Here is a 21,748-nt window from a genome sequence, read left to right as displayed (position 1 = left end):
TTAATGATTTAACAAATCTTTTGAATCCTTTGTCCTCCACAATGCTAAATGGCTGGGAGTCCTCAATCACCATGCTGACCAGGTCTTCATCTATTTGAGATTGTTCTCCTGAGGAAAGACAATAAAGATAAAGCACAAATATAAATATCACACACGTAACTTATAACAGTTGTATAATATTGTTATATCATTTAGTAACATTACTGCATCCTATATTATCACTGCATTTGATGGCTCACCTGGTCTTGCTCCACAATCGGTGTCCCCCTTATTCTCATGCAAAGCTCTGTAGTGCCTAAGCATGGATGAGGTGTTGTTGTTATATCCCAGCTCCCTGGCACATAGCAAACACTTCACCTTGTACAAAAGTCAAGACAGCTCAACATAAATTGTATTGCACCATCAGTATCATGGAAATACATCTTCTGTAGAAATTTACATACCTTGTTGGGAGGAATAAGATCAAAATGTTCCCACACAGGGGAGGACATCCTCCTCTTCTTAGCTGGCTCCATTCTCTCCTGACTTTCCTCACTCTCATAAACCTCCAAACTGTCTCCAAACTCTCACTAACAACTCTCCATCAAACACCCACATTTTTGAATGTAGTCTGAGGGGTTTATATCGCTGTCATATCTCGCGGCAAAGTTCGAACCGCTTCATGAACCAGTCACGTGGTACAGCCGGGCAGCGAGGCTTCGGACGTCATCATTTTCAGCTCCTCCCATAAATGAAGCAAGCCTCGATACGCGCTTCGCGGAAACGCCCCCTCCATTACTCGACACACGCTCCGAAGCCTCGATACAGAACGTCCCATCACTAGTATTATGAACATTATCTTCAAATTGGATTTGAAGACCATACTTTAGCTTTACAACTAAAATTATTTAACGACTTTACTGGAGACCACTGCAACCCCATAAGGTAATTTCTAAGGTTTTGAGTTAGCTGGTTTTAACACCTTGTAGGCCACTGAACCCCCCCCCCCCCCCCCCCCAAAATAAATAAATAAATAAAATAAATCAGCATAGGGTTCTGCTTACACTAATGCTGATCAAGTCAGCGATAGCTAGCTTCCAAATAATGACATTTGCACATGCATTCAAAAATAAAATACCTGTTTATTCACGGAAAATAGAAACAGTGCATGTATATTCTTTTCAGTATAATAATTCAGATTGATATTTTTATCTACAAAAGGTTCAGGCACTTGAGAGAAGCCAGCAGACAGTTGTGCACATTCCATCGTTTGTGGCCGTTGATATTATGTACAAAACAGGCTCAGGATGGAGTGAGTTTTGCAGACAGCAGCTCCCAGAGGAGACAGAGAAAAGCCCATCATCGTGCTTCAGCTGTATTATACATCATGCAGGTCAGGAGTGTCTCCGGGTAGCAGCCAGCTGCAGCTGAAAGGACCATGGGGGCAGATGGGTAATGGAGTTCAGAGCAGAGGGGGCTTATTTCACACTTGGGATTGCTGGGGGAAGCCTCCTGGAGACAATATTAGATCAAAGACATTACTATATGGTTTATATTAGCAAAGTTTCTATAAAAGTTTCTCTACATTAGATCTTATAACATCTTTCAAAATTTGAAAGACTTATGCATGATTTTGAGGACATGGTATCTCTGATGGGACGGTGCTGTCTCTCACTGTAGCTTTCTTAATCATCCGCATTTAAATTTCTAGTTAATCTGCAGAGAGGTACAGTCTGGGGCTAAGCAGTCAGGACTTTATAAGCTTTATACATTCAGCCTTCCTAAATAAATAAAGGAATAAGATAATTCTGAACCCTGGATAAAGATGTTCATGAATTAGGAGATGCCTTATTATTAGCAAGGAGTTGATCCAAGTGTAGCAGTGCCAGCTGGGGCTTTCAGTTGTTCCTAATTCCAAGTTATAATTTACATATTTCTATATTTCTTTACTGTGTTTTTATTTGCCCGTAGCTCCACACATGATAGGCTAAATAGACTTTATAATGATGAGAAAATGCACATAAAGGCAAGACTCATAAAGCTGCATAGAGCATACAAGTAGAGTACAAGTACAAGACTGATTACAGTAAGATCGTGTCCCAATGACTCTATATCTATAGGGGAGCCAGACAAGCATTAGGCTGGATGGAAAGACTCAGGCAAGGAAAGAGAGTGTATGAGGGAAAGAACCTAAAGAACCATTGGAGAGCACAGAGGAAATGAGGCAGAGAGAAAAAGGAGAGACGGGCCAAAAGCAGGGGAGGAACCAGTGAAAGAGGAGAAGTAAAGAAAAAGTTGAAGAAAAAGAGGTACGGGCAAAAGGAAAAATAATGGTTATTGCATGAGGGAAACTGAGGAAGGCAATAAAACAAATGCATGCTAGAAGAAAAAGGGGGAATGAAGGACAGAGAGAAAGATGAAAAGTTGACAGGGCGCTCAGCCTGTTGTATCTGGCTCCAGTAGAAAGCATGCGGAGGTCTTGTCTACTGAGGCTGATGGGAAGGAGAATATGAGAAACACATTTTCCAGCAGACCCCCACCCAGCTCAAATAACAACTTTTTCTAACCCTGTGCCTTTGTACGGGAACATTTGATTTTGCATGTGTGCGCATGTGTATGCATAAATGCCAGGCTTGGCGAAGCCTAGAGGTCATCATTTATACAACAGGTCAGGTTTCATGGGCTAATCTCTCTGGTTTCACAGTCACCTTGGCACCAAGGCTGGGGTACGATTTTGTTGACTAGTGTGCTGCCGAGAGCCATTAGGGGAGCTTTTGGGTCCAGCGCTGGGCACCCGAGGAACAGGTGGAGCATGGCTACGGATCCCAGGCTTACCACTGGCTGCAGTTTTAGGGAGGCTTGGCAAGAGAAGCAGAAGACGAGAGAAGCTTAAGTGATAGGTTGTACAGATTTGTTTCAATGAATCCATCTATGTATATGTGTACATTTGCACCTGGATGGTTTTATCCAGGAAGAATCCACAGGTGGAGGCAAAGGGGTAGTGCAGGTAGAGGTGGAGATTTCTCCAATGGCAGCGAGCGCCTCCTTCAGGGCAGCATGCTTTTGGAGCACTTCAACTCGGTGCTGTTGCTGCTCTGGTGACTCATCCATCAGAGCTGAGCATTCTCCCAGAGCGTAGAGTTGGGCCAGGAGCTCAGAGCTAATGAACTCCTTAACCTACAGAGAGGGATTATAAACTACTGTGAGAAGTTAAAATGTAACTTTGTGAAGTGGTATTTTATTCTAATTCAGAAAAACGAATCTATATTCTTAATCGGTGGCAAAAAATGTTTTTTTTACCCCCTGAAAGTTTCTTTTTTCTGTTGGTCAGGATATGGATCAAGTGGAATTTCAAATTTCAAAAAAACAAAAAATGTAGAAAAAAAAGTGAAAAGGATTTGCTGCACCATAAAAAATAAAAATAACAGTTAAAAGTGTGGTCTGGAGAGCTTACACTGTTAATCATGAGGTGCATCATGGTCTTTGGCATTAAGTCCCTGACCGTCTTATAGATGATGCCCATGTAGGAATCAACCAGGTTACTAATGGTCTCCACTTGACGTTCCAGCTGGGGGTCGGAGAGGTTTTCAGGAGGTCCATTCCCCTGCTCATCCACCTTAGTAAAAAACACACAAGTTGGGACATATACATACATCTTAACACTATACAGACAACCCATTTAAGCAATAATCTACAGTGTAGTGTGCCATGCTACAGGGACTGCTGATATACCACAGCTAGTAATTTAATACAAATACAGATGTGTAAAGAGACAAAGCTTTCTTTTATATTTAGTGGCCACATCTATTCCATGTTAGTAACAAGAAGAAACACATTTGATAGGATAAGAACAAGGAGAGTTGAACACAAGGAACAAAAAAGAAGGAGTCAAGGAGGAATGGGCAGAAGAAAAAAAAAAGGGGGAGTGTGTGAGGGACGAGGAACTGCTGATTAGAAACAGACCAGAACACACACACACACACACATATTGTAGTGACATCATGGACCAAGAATGCTGTACTAAAGAGCCAACGACAGAGCGGGATGGAAGGGGTGGGGGACTTGCTTTTTCTCTTTGGCAGGGGGAGAGAAAGGGGAACATGGAGAGAGAGGGGTAAGGGGTTACAGACAGGGTTTAAGGTTAGCAAAGCCAATGAGTGCATATAACTCAAAGGTAAGGTGCAGACAGGTGCAGTTCCCCAAAGCTAAGGTCAGGACTGGGTTTAATTACGTTGAATTAGGGGTCAAAGTACTAACAGCAACTTTCTCAGGGTAGACTCCGGCCCGTAGCAGAGAAGCCTTCCAGCTGTCCAGCTCCTCCTGAGAGTTACAGGCCAACTCCAGGCATTTGTAGTCCTTATACACATTCCTGCAATTCATTACAATCCTGTCAGAAATGTCCAAAAAATATACAGCAATAACACTTTTAACTCAAGGGAGCTTTCTGCAATACGGAGTAATATACACAAAACCTTATATACGTTGTACGGGAGACTGGCCCAGTGCTTACCTTACGGTTAAGAAAATATACAGTTCGTACCAAACACATTTTCCGATGTGTTTCATGGGAACTCTGATGAACGTATACAAGACCTATTATCCATAACAGGAACTTTAACCTTTTCTTGTGAACTCTGTGTAGGTGATTAAGCCAAACATTTAGTTATAGTTGCGAACTTATCAGCTAGGGTGTAGAGTGTTTAAAAGAGAACATCAAGGCCACTTGGACGATTTCACTGTTTGTGTTCGAAATTCTTTATATACAAATATTATTTACTAAGCCTCTGACCCAATCTGTACACAAGTGAAATGTTACTGGCACAAGGATGCCTTCATGCGCTAACCCACAGACTGTATATATATCTTTATATACAGTCTTTGTGTGAAACAAACATAAGTAGCATTTTGTTTGTACAGAAAAAATAATTTCTTGTGTTTCCATAACAAACGTTTAACAGTTTTATTGTTTGTCAGTCTGGGTACCGTATTATTCAGTCTGCTTTGTAAAGCAATGTGCAGTGTGTCCTGCAAATATTTCTCGTTCATGCTGATAAATTTGTTTGTAAAATCAGCCAATGGAATCTTTTTAAATTTACTTTGTTTAAATGGAGCACTGGCTGACCTGTGTCCCATTACTGCATCCTGTATAGTAATAATAAAAATATAAGTATACATCAAGTGATACACGGGTAACAGAAGCTATCAGGCTCTATGTAAACTGATGTGTGTCAGGTCTATGTTACACTTTCAAGTAGGCAACCCTCCCCGTGTAACATGTTGGACACTTGCAGATCTAAAGGGCATAAAGACAGACGCAGACACTTTCAACTAGATTAAAACACACACAGAAACATACACGGCACCGATATACACACATATAACACATACATCATTTATTGCTTCCCAAACGCAATGCTTCACACGACCTTATTCACGGCAGCTTATCTCCTTATCATCATCATCACGTATTTTTTCACCGTGATTCATACCCAAACTCAGCTTGCTCTCTGTTTGTCCTCTCACGTCCCTCTTCACATCATCTGACATCTCAACGCTTAGTAACAAAGTCAGAAACAAGTAAAGAATCTGGAGCAGGCCGTGGCCCATCTGTTAAACATTTTTCTTTAATCACTCGATTGTTTTTTTCCCCCTTTTGTTGTTCCCTCCTCACATTCAGAACACGTAGCAATTAACCTCAAAAATGTGAAGACTGTGTGTGAGAACAACAGACAGCAGAAACTGAGAAACTACACTGTGGTGACAGAGAGGTATACAGAGCGATGAAGAAATAGGCTTTTAGTTTGTGTGCTTATAACTGGGCTAGTATGGGTGAGGCTAATAAATCAGGGTGTGGTGGCTAACAGACGGGGAGCCGGGCCAACCATGACAATACTGGAGTGCTATTACACTAAGATCAGGACACTGAACATTCGTTTACACCAGTGAGCACATAAGAAAATTGTTCTCTATGTTGATTTATCACTTACACCAACATTTGTTTTAAACGGCCTTTTTTTATGCTCTCTCCTCAGCTCACTGGGAGCTTTTTCACTAATCTGAAGGAATTTCTGCAGCGCTATGACTGCTTTAGATTTGAAGAGTTTCCTGAGGTTTTGATTACTGTCAGACAGGGACAAAGCCACACACACAAATACAGAAAGAGAAACAGAGTGAGGGCGCAGGAAAGGGGGGTAGAGGGGTTGGATTGGGGGGGGGGGGGGGCGCCACAGGACAGACTTTGACACATTCCTGGCCATTGGCTCTGATACTCTCTCTCTCTCTCTCTGCTGCTTTCTTTCTCCCCCCCAACCCTTCCAGTTCTTCCCTCTCCCTCCTTTTTGTGGTGAGTCGAGCAATTCTTTCCAAACAAGAGCAGCCTCATCTCTGATCCAAGCGCTCTGGCTTTGATTAGCTGCTTAATGAGCCTGCCGTCGGTATGCTGTGGTCTATACGCATGCTCTTTGCAAAGGCACATACACACATGTGGAAATACACACATGTGGAAACACACACACGCACTTATGAATTCAGTTTGTGTGTCCGAATGTAGCATAGCAAAGCATTATAAACAAAGCCCACATGCTCTGGTACAATCAGCCAGGCTTTGGGTCAGCTCCAGCTCCTAAACACTCTCTCTCTCTTGCCTCTTATGTTTTCCCTTTGTCTCTCTGTCCTTCTCAATCTGTTTCACACCCATAAACTTAGCAAACCCAAAACCCAGCTCTGCCCTCAAAAGCCTGGCATATACTTAGAGAGCAAAAAAAAAAACGGCATCCGCTCCAGTACCCGCTGGATATCCCTTTTGGTTCCGGTGGCAAAGTTGAATGGAAGAGGTCGGCGGAAGGGCAAAACGCCACTCTGACATCTCCTCCCTTTCCTCCTCCAACATGTCCACCCTCGTAAAATATCACAAAAGTTTCATCGAGCAGGTGACAAGAACAGAACTCCCTTTTCTGACTCACGCATTCACTCACCAAACAGGCACATATGAAAAAGCACACGCCTCCAACCACACACAAACCTTAACTCTGTGTTGAAGATAGCAAAAACATATTTGCTGGACATGAAGCCCTTTTCCACGTCTCTGAGCTTTAAGTTGTCCAGTGGAAGCATGTACTTCTTTTCCTTCTCCTGAAAAAAGACAGAATATGAAAAGATAAAATTTTGACATTGGTATGCAGAGTAATATACGACACCATAGAGGCAATAACAGCGTTGATAGCAAAAACCACCAGAGACTAAGGCCAGTTTGCATGTGTCTGGTAGTAAATATTTCTTAGCGTGCACCTAGAGAAGAAAGTGGAGCCAAGAGACATGAACTGTAATGGGAAAAGTGTCAGAAGGCAAGGCGAAATGGAGATGTGGAACATTGTGCTAGGAGTGCATCCGAGTTCATATAAGATGATGTGTCTGACTGTCAGACTGACTCACATTAACAACTCACAAACTAGTTCAGGAGAATCAGTGGGGGAGGGGGAGAGTTGCCATAAGTCTATAGTCTGTCATCACCATGGGGACTTATGAATGACGGAGAACAGTTGGAGGAGTGGAGCGGCTAGTGTGAGGAGAACCAGACAGTATGGAGGCAGGATGCAGAAAAGTGAAGCAGGGAGGGAGGGAACGAGAGAAGTAGTATGAAAAAAAGAGGTAGAGAGGCCGGGCCACATGTGAAAGTCATTACTCAGACTCAAGCTCTAACACAACATTTCTCCTAAAGTCAAGCCCTTCCCCCTCATCTCTCTATTCTCCAGCCTGCTCTTTCTGTCTAGCCTTTGAGAAAGGGCCTTCCATAAAGCCTGGTTATAGGTACAGCCATGGATGGATGGAGAGTTCAAAGAAAAAAGTGACCACCAGAGTCAGAATACCTAACGCCAGAAGAGCATTTTTTAACAATGTGTAGATTCGAATATGTGCTCATGCGTTTGATCATGTGCACGAATGAAATGAGAGGCGACTATTCTGGAAGTACATTTTGGTCATCAGTCTTTCTCCCAGTGCTTCCCTGAACCCTACGACTCTCTTCCTTTGCTCCTCTTTCCTTTCCTTTTTTTTTTTTTTTTTTTAACAAAGGGGCCCACTTCCTGTAACAGAGGTTGAAAAAAAATGACAGAACGCGATTGGCGCTCATACAGCAACATCTGGGATCGCTTTAGACGGAGAGGGAGGAGACCGGAGTGAGTATAGGGTGCTCCGATGGGGTAGAAATAGAAAGTAGAGATGAGAAAGAGAGGAAGCGGAGGGATAGACATGGACAGAGGGAGGTGAATTTCGCAAAAGTAGACAAGGAAATGTTGAGGAACATAGAAAGCAGGAGCGATTGTGAAGAAGAAATGGGGAGAAACTCCAGACCACTCCAAAGTTGATTCCCCCATGGGTCCCATCAACCCATATATGGCTGCTAAGTTCCTCCCTAACTCTCTCTCCTTCTCTCACTCCCCTTATTTCCTTATGCCTTCCCTGAGTGAACAGGCAGATCCCTGGCTGAATGGGTGAATGTGCCACGTCAAGACTGGATACTACATCGGGACACAGCCCTGCGGACGACCGAATCAAGGTACACTAACATGTCTGAAGGAGAGATGCCCATAGGAGTGGATGTCTGATGTGTGTGTCTTGCCCTACGACCCAGCATTGGAACCGGATAAGAAATATGAGAAAAACAGAGGAAACCTTTTGTCAACTCTCCAACGCCTCATGCAGGACTGCAAGAAAACAGCCAGAGATGGAAAAGGCAAGGCCGAACACAAACGAGAAAGGGTCCTGCTCCGTCATCCCAGTGTTCAGACTACCTGTTCAGGATCTTACTGGTGTACAGTAGTCTGCACATTGGTTAGACTGTGCAAGGAAGTGCATCAGCAGCTTATACTAATGCCATCTACAAATACACAAGAGAAGATGAAAACTGCACATAGTCTATGCTGGCAAATATAAGGTCTATTATTTTGTGATGTTTCTCGCTTGCAGATGTGCAAGTGCCTTTAAATATGCATATACTATCACACGATTTCATATCTTTAATCACTGTGACCAGCTTTATACTAAGTTGCACAATCTCTCATCCATTTTGTGGTATTTGTCAGCTTGAATTAACTGTCTTTGTTGACTAGTGAGAATAACACATGTGAAGTATAACTTGACTGTTTTTCCTGTCTTTTAGGGCTGCAAACTAAGAAGGCTACAAATCAGCTAATGAGCTGAGCTTATTTTGCGCACAGCAACTTCAGAAAAGCTCTAACCTAACTTTTTCCACAGATTGCCTCACACATTTTGCATGTGCATCTGCTTTGCAATATGATTGCTCTTGTGGTTAAAGGACATTGTGGCATTGCTTTGTATACACATTTGTGTATTTATGTGTGTGTGTCGTAATCGCAGTGGTGTCAGGGTGGTCGTGAAGGATCATACATCAGAGCTGCTGTGTCTGAAGCTATGTCCCCCCTTCCTAGAGGCTAATGGACCTGAGATAGGCCTCACATGCAAACACATAGAGGAGTGCATGTAGATTAAATGTATAGTCATGAGCCGTCTGTTTTTCTTCAGCTCCCTGGTGGAGTTCTGGCAGTTGAGGGGTGAAGGAATGTTCGTCTGTTCAATGTGCTGTGAAGATTAAACTCTGAACGGTTAAGCTGCACTTTCAGCATGAGGTCAGTGCAGGGTACATATATAATAGAATGAAGATGTAATTCAAACAGGTTAAAACTGTGTGCATGGAAGCAATCAACACAGAGATGATGAAGGGAGGGTGGCAGTGGAGTTTTGGGGGGTGAAGAGGGGGGAAGAGGGGTTTTTGGGAGTAAGACTGTGGAGTAGTTGAGAGGAGAGAGGGGGAGTCAAAAGGGGAGGTCTGCAGTGTAGAAACAGCCATGTGGGATTTCTCTGGGCAGATCTTGGAAGCTGGTGTTTGGACAAAGCTTCAGATTTTCCAGCCAGGAATGTGCACAGTCCCAGGGAGACTGCCAACCACAGAAAGGGGGAGAAAGAGAGAAAGAGGGTGAGACAGACAGAGAGAGGGAGAGAGAGAGAAAGGAGGAGTAAAAGGCAACAGAGGCAAGAGAAAGAAAGAAAAAAATAAGTGTGTGTGCGTGTTGGGGGGGGCAGCAGTCAAAGAAAAAAGTAATGTGTGGAGGTAGTGTGGGCGGGGGGTTATGAGAGCGGGAACTGTGAGCTGTGAGGGAGAAGAAGCAGGAGTTTGGCTTATGCGTCTGTGTGTATGTCTATGTGCACATAAAAAAAATCAGTAGATCTCATCTCCTGTGATACCATGGGTGACTTAAAATGCACATAAACGAGTGATAAACATGGTGATGAGGTGCAGAGATTAAACAACCATAGCAAAAATGTATAAAGATTTTTTTTTTAAATTTTAATTCTTATAGTAGCTTTAATCCATGTAGTGAAGCATACATGTCTCATTTTGATCATCAGCAGAGAACCAGCTTGCTGCTCTGATGTGGTCGACAGATGATTACTTGCCTGCAGTTGTATTACTTCTTGCCTGTGTGCAAAAAAGGCTTTGTATGACTGAGTTGATTTGCAAATGCTTAGTAAGGGAATGACAGCAAGAGGAAACCTAAAACACTGTGTGTATAATATGGATGCCTGGGGCTATGTTTGGAACACAGCGTTCAAGCAATCCAGTGTTTATCTGAAAAGTGACCATGTGTCTGTCTGAGTGAGTGTATATTTTTCTCCACTATTTGCATGTCACTTTGTTTACATCAGAGTCTGCATGTGTACTGTATACTGTATATACAACCCTGTCCACTGAGTGCGTTTGTGTGTGCATGTGTGTATGTGTGTGAGTCTCAGTTTGGCTTGGGGCAGCTCCAGCTGTGTCAGAGTGAGCCGCTCCAAATGCCTAAACTCCCAGAAGAGGAAGAAAAGGGGGGAGCAAGGGGGAAGACTGAAGGGAGAGCAGCACGAATGGGAAGGGGGGTGTCAGAGGAATGAATGGAGGAAATGGTGGGGTTCAATTACAGGTCCAGGTGGTAGGAGAGAACAGCAAGAGTTAGCTGGACAGAGAGAAGGGGGTTAAAGATGTGCTTTTAGTTGTGACTAGAATGATGTCACTGTTTGTTTAGCTTAAACCTTCAAACTATTTTAGTGTGGTTACCAAGAACAATAACTTATTTGTAAAACAATCAACATACTGTTGCTAAAAAACACTCAATTCTCAGTCTGTCAAACAATGTCAAAGTTTCTTTATCGCGTTCACAGTCACAAATGTTAACTATCCAGCCGTAGAGTTTTCATCCAGATGTGAATGTTTACAGGTGCTTGTTTCTATCCGTAGAGAAATGCTCCAATGTGTTTCCCCTTCTCTGATCTCTTTCCCTCTACTCTGCCCTTCCCTCTTCCCATGACATCAGCTGTGACAGGATGAGACTGTTGTGGTGTGTCTGCCTGTCTACACTTGCTGTGCAGACCTTCTGCTCCTGTACAGCAGGCACAGACAGGCAGACAGATGGCAGCCCCACTGACATCAGAGCAGAGGGCCACTAAGATCTCTGCCACCTACTTCTTCTTTTTTTTAAGAATGTGATCTGAACAGATGAACAATTTTACTTTGCCTCTCTAAAATGAACAATTAACACACTATTTCAAGCTTAGTTTATTTATTTAAATAAACTGATGATGGCTTAAGTGCATTTCTGTGTTTTGGACTATATAAATAAAATATTTGAAGTGTAATTCATCTTGATAATAGATATTCAATTCAGTTTGTCATTAAATAAATGTGAAGGCCTTACCTTGTCATCCTTGAACCATGAGAGGTTCTCTGCAGAAAGTATGAACCAGTATTCCTTGGCTCCACCTTTCATGATGCCAATGTTATTGATGGTCAGCCAACCCTTGCGTATGACCTGCATCAGTCAAGGGTAAGAAGCTCAGAAGGCAACACAGCAGACAATTGTTCACAGCAAGGCACAATTCACATGAAAGCATGAAAAGCAGGTCATACAATGAGAGCAGATTGTGCTGACGAAAACAAGAGTAAAAGTCAAACAGCTGACACTGGAGGAAAAAAATAACATTTGTGCGGGTTAGACATTTGTGAGATACACAGTGATGCAATCAACAAAATATTTAACTGAAAAACAGCTTGCACAGGTGTTTAAGAGAACCTAAAAGGGTAAAGACGGTCGAGCAAGCACAGAAATCAGAGCCTGGCTGTTCAAATTTGGGAGAAAACAGGAAGAGCGGTCAAAGGTGACAGACAAAGGCACTGTAAAGGAAAGATGTGTCAAGTTATAGGAAATGAGACATATTATACCAAGATAACATATACTTCCTGCAAATGTATATTTTTACAGTGGGGGACTGTGAAAGAGAAATTATAAGATTAGCACAGACTGAACAAGAAAAAGAAAAAACACTTTCTGAGAAAGTTGCAGATGATGAAAGATGTGATTATTAAAGCTACAAGGAGCCATTTTGCTGTGTTTGCTGCAATCAGTAGCATGCCAACCCACAACCCTTAAGCTTCACCGCTGTGCACACATATTGCCAGCAGAGGCAGCAGTGAGTGAGAAGATTTAAAGAAACGGGTCTCCTACTATTAGACTTGAATGAGGCGCCACACCCTAGAGAAAAAACAGGAGATGAAGCAGCAACAGAAAGATGGAGTTAATTTTTTCATTATATGACAATTTTTGGGGATGGCGCCAACAATGACTACATTTAACAGTTAACTATTAGCAAAGCATCACTCGGGACTTTGAAAATAAATTTTTTTTTATTTACCTTTGAAGCTGTGGTTGAAATTTACTGCTGTTTAGCAAATATTAACAACACCACATATCAATGTTCCAGTTATAGTAGAAATGTGTATTTAATTATCACTGCTAAATCAAAATGTGTCACATAAATATGTCTACATATAAATCTAATAGAAAAAGACTAAAATGTCTTATTTTTGCTGTGGCACACAGATATGCTATGTGCCACAGCACATAAATTAAATGCGTTTAAAGTTTGAATTTTGTTTGTATTTTTGCAGATTCCTTGTACTGATAATAATTAATAATAATTAAGTTGTCAGGAGATTTAACTCAGACAAAAGTAAAGCTAAGGATCAATGGACTGGTTCAACTGACAAACTGTCTCAGAATGCCTTCATTTGCATTTTAGGGCTGCATGATCCCTGGTTCATTTTATTAAGCCAAGCCATTTAGACTCTCACCTGTTTTCCTCCAATCCGTGCAGCAATCTTGGTATTGGTGTGATTGTGCATCTGGGGGGAACTAAGATAAATGAAAAGCAAGTCTGATTTAATATAGTGTATAATTAACGATGCTTATTATTAGCTAGAAATCTTAAAGGTGATGTGGAGACTCACTTATTGAAGCCAACAAAGTCTTCATGTTTGGTATTTATGTAGGCTACCTGTATGTCAATAAGCAACATGACCTGGACAGTGCGAACATATGTTAACTCATGAAATAAAACAATACACAACATAAGAATGCAACTGAGTAATCCAAAACAATTCATCCCTTACACAAATATGGATTACCTGGTCTCTGCATTTAGTCTCTAGTTCTCGAATTTCAGTGGTAACAATTCTTTCTGTCTCATCTCGCAGCTTGGGAAAGGAACTGAGCTACAGAGTAAAAACAGACCACAAATGAGATATGACACAGTTACTACACCACGAAGTGTAGAAAGCAACACACAAATACATGAAACAAGAGTATTTATACCTTGTCGATACACTGGTACAGAGTGGTGGTTAGTTCCTGACTGACCATGTCAATAAATTTAACACATGGCCCTTTTAACCTCGATATCTGTTTCTTTACTATGGCTTCAAAGGCCGTGTCAGGGGTGAACAAACCCGTCCTGTAGGGAAAAAATATAAGATGTTACAGTAGAAAAACAAAAAAAGACCAAAACAATAAAATCACTTGACACTGCTACTGTACTGAACCTGACACCATGGGTGTTTCTGATGGCATAGTTGATTTCCGTCCGCAGCTTCCCTTCATCAGACCCGATCTTAAGACATGCAAAGATGCACAGTACTTCATAAAAAACAGCACTTGGCTAAGGAGCAACTTGGTTTATCATTACACTTATTAAAGGAAATGCAGGTGCCCGAAGAACATAAACCAATCACCAAAACCATAAACATCATAATCCAAACAAATAAACAAGGCACCCACACACACACATGAAATGATGCCAATCATATATATATAAAATCTCTGTATTATTCTAGAAGCTATTTGTATATATTGAACCTATTTCTTATATTTGTAACTTTGTAATACATTGTATTATTTAATTTTGTCCAGTCTGTAACTGTTCTTATTGTGTTGGATCAACTGTAACCACATAATTTCCTTAGGAATTAATAAAGTATTTTGTTTCTGATTCTCATTCTGACACACACACACACACACACCTTGATTAGTTCATAGGGGAAACGTTCATGGAAGATTCGATTGATCTTAGCTCCTCCGGACAGGTTGACGGTGTCTACTTTGTCACCTGAGCCCTCAATCAGCTTCTCAAAGTCAACAGCAAAGCGCTGAACTAATCTAAAAGACAAACATGCAGGCTATGAAAAACACAGAAATATATATACATAGAATATGTATACACAGAATGACTGACTCACTGTAGCAATGTCTTGGTCCTTCGTGCGGGGTCATTTGGATTAAACTGCATGTAATCTTCAGCTTCTTTCTTCAATGCCAGAACCTGGCTCTGCAGATGACTACGGAAGGCTGGCAGTGTGTCCCGAATGTGGTTTGTGAATTGCTGAAAACAAATATTGTTAGTAATAACACAAGCACATAATGTAATATTTCTCAGTTTAAAAGTTCACATATTGAACCTGGTTGAGTATTCTTTGTAAATAAGGTGTTCCCATTTTTTCAGACATGTGTTTGTAGGCTGGGTGGGACAGGAAGAACTCCTTCTCTGCCCTCAGAGCTTCCTTAATGTCCTTTTTCCCATCAATGTCCTTCTGACTACGGTTCACCACCCCTATGTAACCTGGGGAGAAGGAGTTGAAAGGGAAATTATAAAAAGGTATGTAAGGATAAGGATGACAATGTGCACTAACAGGAAGGAGAAATTACAGGCCTCTGATGTAAGATGGATTCAACTCGCATTTTCTGGAGGGTGCCTGGGAACTCTTCCCAGACCACCATTTGTTCCATTATAACTGTAGCATACAAGCAGGAAATGTGTGTGTTTCTGCAACAGCAGGGCGGATTGTGAGGGGCAGGCCAAATTGCCTATTTGGTACAGTAATAGATGTAATAGCACTAGGCTTCACATCTAATACTTCAGCTCAATGCTGCTACCGGCGGAATTATTTCAGAGGGCTTCCATGGCTAATGCATTAGTGCTGTAGGAAAAGCATGAAGCAGCCAGCACCTGGTGGTGCTTTAGCCAGTCTGTACACTGCCTGCATTGCCCAATTCCAGGCCTCTGTCTCTTCCGCTCTCTCACAGACACAAATTACAAACTTTTCTAAGCTAACAGCTGGGCTGGTGCCTATCAGTTCCCACTTGTCAGACTCTACACTTCTGGCTGATACACAAACCAACACCATCAATAATCCATTTCTTACTCTTTATCTCTTGCTGCATACATAGAATACATGCACATACACACACACACTGAATGGGAGTACAGTGATGTCACGTAAAGAGCTAAAGTTATCTTTGTGCTTGGCTGTGAGTGAGCTTGTGGCTGGTAATAAATACACAATGATTATGTCAATCCTCTCCAGAGAGTCTCTATTGCGATTTGATAGCACACTGAGCAAGAACACACACACAAGCAACACACCTCTGCGTAAAGGAAGCAACTTGTTCTCTAGTATTTGTCTGGCATTTGTTCCTTCATCCATCAGGTCCAGCTTGGTGATTACACCTATTGTGCGCAGCCCTAAAGAGAAGAGAAAAAACATGCATATTTCCATACAAATGTGAATAAGGAATATAACATCCATCCATCCATCCATCTTTTATTAACAACAGAGCATGAAATTTTTTTTCAAATGGTTAAACTGAGAAAATGTATGATTTTAAGAAAAATGAAAGTTATTTTAAATTTGATGGCAGCAACACATCAACTCAAAAGAGTTGGGACAGCAGCTTGTTAACCATTGTGTAATATCCCCTATTCATTTAACAACAGTCTATAAACATCTAGGGACTGAAGAGAGCAGCTGCTGGACTTTTGGCAGAAAATGTTGTCCCATTCTTGTCTGAAAAAGGATTCTAGGTCAACAGTCCCTGGTCTTCTTTGTTGTATTCTTCAATGTGCCAAATGTTTTCAGCGGGTGAAAACTCTGGGCTACAAAGCCATGCTGTTTTGATACATGCAGTATGCAGTTTAGTATTGTGTTACTTAAGTATGCAAGGTCTTTGTAAGGCCTTATGTAAAGAAACAATTCCAAAATTCTACCCATCTTTACTTTTAATAAGCTCTTACGCAACATCCCAACTTCTTTGGAACTGGTTTTATATTTTAATAATGTCACTATTTAAAAACAGCAGGACATTCACAGTCATGGGGCTTACCTTGAGGGTCAACATCTTTGGCCAGTTTAAGTGCATCAGAGTTGGCCAGGTCAGTGTTGGCAGGTGTGACAGCCAGGATGAGACAGTTTTCCTTACAGATGTACTGCATGATCATGTCTCGTACCTGGTACTCTATGTCTGTTGGCTGATCGCCTACAGGCACTTTGGTGATGCCAGGTAGGTCTACAAGAGTCAGGTTCAGCACTGTACACATACAAATAAACACACATGGACATAAGGTTTGTTTAAGAACTAGACCAAAAGTAAGTTAAGCGGGGCAAGTAAAACACAAGGACCTGCACAGTACCATGTGGTGAGTGGATCCGTAGGTGGATGGGAACAGGAGAGATGGCTTTATTAGATCCCGTAAGTCTGTGTGTTTCTGTCTCGATTTCCTTGCGGATCTCGTCAAAATCTGTAAACTTCTTTCCCTGACAATGTAGAAATTCACCATACTCTGGGGGAGACACAGAGCATTTGAATACATGCAGCACCTAAACAATAAGAGGCTCATAATATCATCTTAGCATTACAGTATCTTTGGAAAAACTCTGCCTAGTCCACCAAATCTATAGCTGTTCTTAAAATTAGTCAACTGGCTAACACAATAACATAGCACTAACTTTCAATATAACCAATTTTTCTTGCAACTGTTTTCTTCTAGCAGCTGTCTTAAAATACTTTGACTGTTTCTGAGAAAAAATAAAAATGCTATCCATCATGCCAATCCTCTTTTTTTTATAGAAAAGGGCAATAAAAAGCAGGACTCTATGAGGCACAGTCATCATAAGACGCCATACTGCCATCTGGTGCCAGTTTTAAAGAAATGCTACGGCATGACATCCCTATGAGCTCTCTTACCTGTGTTATCACTTAGCAGCTGGAGAATTAAAGGTCTCCGAGTAACAATTCCTGAACCCCGCGGAAGGAAGTCTCTGTTAGAGGAAAGATAAAAGAATATACACATAGATGTGCGTATTATTACTGGTGCTGATTCATCTTCCCCGCCACCACCAAACCAAATATAAAACATTAAGTTTACCATACCATATTAATAATTTTACATACTTTGCCCACAGATATGACCATTAAACTGAAAGTATTTAGGGAGTACCTTTATAGCATTAGACACAATAGCACCCAGTATTAGGTTTAGTTCAGTTGCCATACTGCTTAAAAAAGGGGTGTCACACTCACTTCAGTTCATGGACCTCATGTGTTTTGTTGGTGCTCACCTGGGCCGGACCAGTAAAGCAACTGCATAACTTTAATTTACGTTACTGTACAAATTGTCAAGATCTAGAAATCAAATTTTCAGTACATGTGTATACCTATGTAGTAAAGTGAAGATATACAAGACACTACAATTTTAACTTCCCTGGTCTTTGTAAGCCATCTGCTGGGCCAGGTTTGAGCCTGTGTTTGACAGCCCTGTCCTAAAACATCAGCAACGTTCTTGTTACCAAGACCAAGAAAATGATTAGCATTTAATCCGCTGAACCAGATGAAGAATTGAGGAATAATCAGATATGTAACCTGGATGGTATTAACCTGGCCTCTAGTAATACTGTAAAGAGACCTATGATTTTCACCACTATATGTCCTTTAAGAGACACAATAAACTGATATATAGGACTGCCTTCTTTCATCTCTATTGTTACTTCTAGGCTGCACTATTGTAATTCTGTATTGTCACTCCCCCCAAAGCCTTGAGCTGATCTAAAATTCTGCAATAAGAGTACTAACATGGACTAGAAAGAGAATTTCTCCCATATCATCTCCTTTTCACTAACGCTCTTTTAAATCCAGTTGAATTTAAAATCATATTATCCCATATTATCCAAACCAAGCACTTCTCTGTCAGACTGCAGGATTACTTGTGGTTCCTAGAGTTTCCAAAAGTAGAATGGGAGGCTGAGCCTTTACTGCTAGGCTGTTCTTCTGTGGAACCAGCTCCCAATTTAGGTTCAGTAGATAGACTTAAAGCCTCCCTTTTTGATACAGCTAACAGTTTCCACTGAATCAGCTGACCCTGAACCATCCCTTACTTTTGTTGCTATTAACTCAGGCTGCCATGGGACTTTCCATGAGGAACACAGTATTTCTTCTCCACTTCCCTTTTGTTCACTCCCAGTGTTTTTTTAATATAACTATCACATGTCATAAATTTTTCTACCCTCTCCCATAGTTTGTGCTTTGTCCTTTTTGTTTCGTGGTCTTGCTATGCTTGCCTTTTCTCTCTTTTTTCCCCTCTCAACCCCCAACAAGTCACAAAAGATAACTGCTCCTCCTTAAACGAGGTCTCTTCCTGTTAAAAAGGAGATCTTCTTTCCCACTGTTTCCAAGTGCTTGCTCACAAAGGATTGTCTCATCATTGGGGTTTTCTCTCCAATATTATAGGGTATAGCACCTTACAAAATAAAGCAGTCTGAGGTGACTGTTGCTGTCAATTGTTGCATTAAAACAGCATGGATTAGATTGGGTAATAAAGCTAAATAAAGGGTTAATTCTAGAGAAACCAAATGCACCGGGTATAAATAACACTCCCTTTCCTTTTAAAATCAGATTCAGGAAGTTTGTTTTATTACATCCTGTCTTAGTTTAAACAGCTGTTGCAGTCATTCACAAAAAGAACATACTCATGTCCAACAGGTATGTTACAAAATATCAGGACGTGAACAGCCTGCTGCTGGAATGCCACAGATTATTGCATAGACGGCCTACAGATCAGAACAATGCATAGGCCTCCTACGGCTAACAAAGCTTTACTGTCTCAGGAAGCTTGAAGACTATTGACTTAATCATCAGTTTTCCTTCCGGACAGGATAGAAGTACTTGGTCTCCTCATCACACACCAAATGCTCTCAGTTGCATTTAAACTTTACCCAGACAACACTGTTATTCATAAGCAAGCGAGGATATTTTTAGGACCTTGAAATCTGTTAAAGGGCAGAAAAAGATGAAACAAAACAAAGCTTGTTTAGCTCCACCTTGGTGAACGTAATGACTTACAAGATAGCAAGAATTCTGCTTTGATTGTGTTTCAGAAGTCATATTAACTGTCACCTATTCAGTGACATCTCTCTATGAGATAAGCTGCTATACTGACTACTTACATACAGACCCTGACATGCCCGGCATCCACCACTCCAGACTAGCAACATAGCATTTAAGACTAGAGTTGGATGGATGCCATGATGTAGAAAGTATGAACACAGGCAGCTGTATTAAGTTTTCCTTTCACTTTAGGGAAATCATGCATTTCACAGGCCCAACCTTGAACAGTTTTGACAACAGAAAAAACTCACCAATTGTATTTTAATACAATTAACAAGTTATTTAAATAAAAAAAATACATATTTTCTGACAACGATGCAGGCTGTTGACGATGTTGTTGATGATAATTTGAATCAAAATTTGAATTTATCGCTTCAAAGACTTGTTACCACTGATTTTCAATCCAGTTCTCAGTATTTTCCACCTGTTTCCCTTCATTGGGAATGGCTTATTGACAGCCACTTTTCCACTAAGATAATTTAAGATGAAGCTGCAGTGAACAGCGGATGGATCAGCTGAAGGGGCCTATCATCTTGTTGGTGCAAAAATACTACTTATGCCTGACAATCTTCTTTGTTGTTTTTTGGAGATTCAACTAAAGAAATTGGACGAAACTGTGTGTTTTTGCAACAGGCTGTTAGCAGCAAAATACCCAAAGATACAATTTAAAGTGGATTCTTTGCTAAGTTGTCTGTTATGTGTAAACACAACACTGGTTCATTACTTAGTTGCCTTTTTGATTCTTCAGTGATTTTTAGATGTGTTAAGTTAAAAAAAGAAGACAAACAATACCTTTGAAAATAGTCAGAAATTGACAGAAAATTGGTGGGGAAAAGACAATTTTCAACAAAAGAACATTTAAAAAAAATTACAAGAAAGTCTGGCTACTTAGAAACAAAAAAATGAGCTGTGGGTCAAGATCACAGTATTTTCTGTATAATACTGTGTGTATAACAAGTATATACTGTAATATATATAAAATGATTTAAAGTACTGTATATAAAGTGTATACAGTACATTTTTTGCCATGCCAAACCCGAGTAATGTGTCCCCAGTAGTCTCACACAAACGTAGTCATTACTCCACATTAAGCTCACTGGTTTATGATCAGCCTAACTAAGTTGTGACAATTTGATTAATTAATGGTGAGTATAGCATTTGGTTCATGATGGTTCATAGATTTGGTATGACTCAAATAATCATCATCAGTTATAACACTGTAACTTCACCGTTCTTTAGTAAAGAGTGAGTCACTTAGGGGAAAGTCATGAATATGAAACTTGTTCATAATGGTTATGACTAATTTGTAAAAGATCTGTTACAAATGAAAATGCTCTCTTGGTATCAGTGGTCTCTGTTGTATAGAGATGAGTATCTTTGGTTTACCTGCCAACAAAGTTTTCCAGCACGGAGCTCTTGCCTGCGCTCTGGCCGCCCACCACAGCAATCTGGGGCAGGTGGAGGCTGCAGCTTTCCCCCACGCTGCTCAGGGCATCTCGAAGGCGGTTGACCAGCGGAATTAGATCCTCCATCCCGCGGTTGCCCATCGCAACGGGAGTAGCTACCTGTCCAGCTCCTGCCAAGCCTCTTTACCTCCGCTTCTAGTCTACACCACTTGATAAAGTAACTATCATAGTGAGTGGCTGCTGGTAACCAGAATTATTATTGCTGTTATTAAAAACTGCAAATTAGAGTTTTCTTGAAGATCGGTGTGAACTTTTAAAGATCCGCAGCTTTAAGGAGTCGTTAGTACGGTCTGGTTAGTGTGTCTGGGAACGACGATAGTGTCCACATTTGTACTCACGCCCCTCTGCTCTCCGAAAAAAGCTCTTCGAAGTCATTTTCCGTTGTTTTAAAACTCCAGCAATTCGTAACGGGAGTCGCTTTCCTTAAACTCGGGACATTTTTAATTAGTTAGTCACCGCTCACCGTGCTATGTCTGGTCTCTGTTCAGTAGAAAACGCTCTGATTTGACAGCTTACGGAACAGTTTTGTGCGCATGCGCGGTAATAAAGAAGTTTAACTCAGCAGCCCCCACCCCTTAAACAGGAGATAGACAAACTTCACAGCCAGTTATGAAGGTACCCCGAATTAAGAGAGCGCACGCGAGGATTCACTCCTCCAGCTATTTAAAATCCCACGTATCCAGTGTGGGGAGGTCTGCGCTG

The 21,748-nt window shown here is 41.2% G+C and overlaps 1 protein-coding gene across 4 annotated transcripts; it reads right to left on the bottom strand.

The window, feature by feature from the left end:
- Window positions 1-1,101: 1,101 nt before the first annotated feature.
- On the bottom strand, window positions 1,102-21,610 carry dnm3a (dynamin 3a). Of its 4 annotated transcripts, XM_004557215.5 has the most exons (21): window positions 20,967-21,594; window positions 17,385-17,458; window positions 16,831-16,980; window positions 16,524-16,727; window positions 15,787-15,885; window positions 14,822-14,982; window positions 14,603-14,745; window positions 14,387-14,522; window positions 13,910-13,977; window positions 13,683-13,821; window positions 13,496-13,582; window positions 13,319-13,389; window positions 13,163-13,223; window positions 12,537-12,563; window positions 11,730-11,843; window positions 7,001-7,110; window positions 4,237-4,348; window positions 3,434-3,595; window positions 2,933-3,156; window positions 2,688-2,837; window positions 1,102-1,491 (listed from the first exon to the last, which is right to left on the bottom strand). In XM_004557215.5, exons 1-21 carry the CDS (start codon window positions 21,125-21,127, stop codon window positions 1,458-1,460), a joined length of 2,487 nt encoding a protein of 828 aa, XP_004557272.3. In that variant the 5' UTR covers window positions 21,128-21,594; the 3' UTR covers window positions 1,102-1,457. The 4 variants fall into 4 exon arrangements, with proteins under 4 accessions (XP_004557272.3, XP_012776205.3, XP_012776206.3 ...); XM_012920751.4 differs by lacking the exon at window positions 12,537-12,563; XM_012920752.3 differs by lacking the exons at window positions 1,102-1,491; window positions 2,688-2,837 and having other exon boundaries at window positions 3,020-3,156; window positions 4,211-4,348; window positions 20,967-21,610.
- Between the last annotated feature and the right edge of the window lie 138 nt (window positions 21,611-21,748).

The sequence above is a fragment of the Maylandia zebra genome, linkage group LG23, assembly GCF_041146795.1.
Source record: "Maylandia zebra isolate NMK-2024a linkage group LG23, Mzebra_GT3a, whole genome shotgun sequence".
In the NCBI taxonomy this organism is placed as follows: Eukaryota; Metazoa; Chordata; class Actinopteri; order Cichliformes; family Cichlidae; genus Maylandia; species Maylandia zebra.
This window is presented reverse-complemented; position numbering and strand designations above follow the sequence as displayed.

What these genes read in the sequence shown, in the direction of transcription:
- dnm3a (XM_004557215.5), bottom strand. Translation starts at nt 21,127, where the DNA reads ATGGGCAACCGCGGGATGGAGGATCTAATTCCGCTGGTCAACCGCCTT. An exon ending in GCTGCTAAGTGATAACACAG is followed by an intron (nt 16,981 to 17,384) that starts GTAAGAGAGCTC and finishes TGTCTCCCCCAG; the next exon opens with AGTATGGTGAATTTCTACAT. An exon ending in GACTTTGTTGGCTTCAATAA is followed by an intron (nt 13,224 to 13,318) that starts GTGAGTCTCCAC and finishes CATTTATCTTAG; the next exon opens with TTCCCCCCAGATGCACAATC.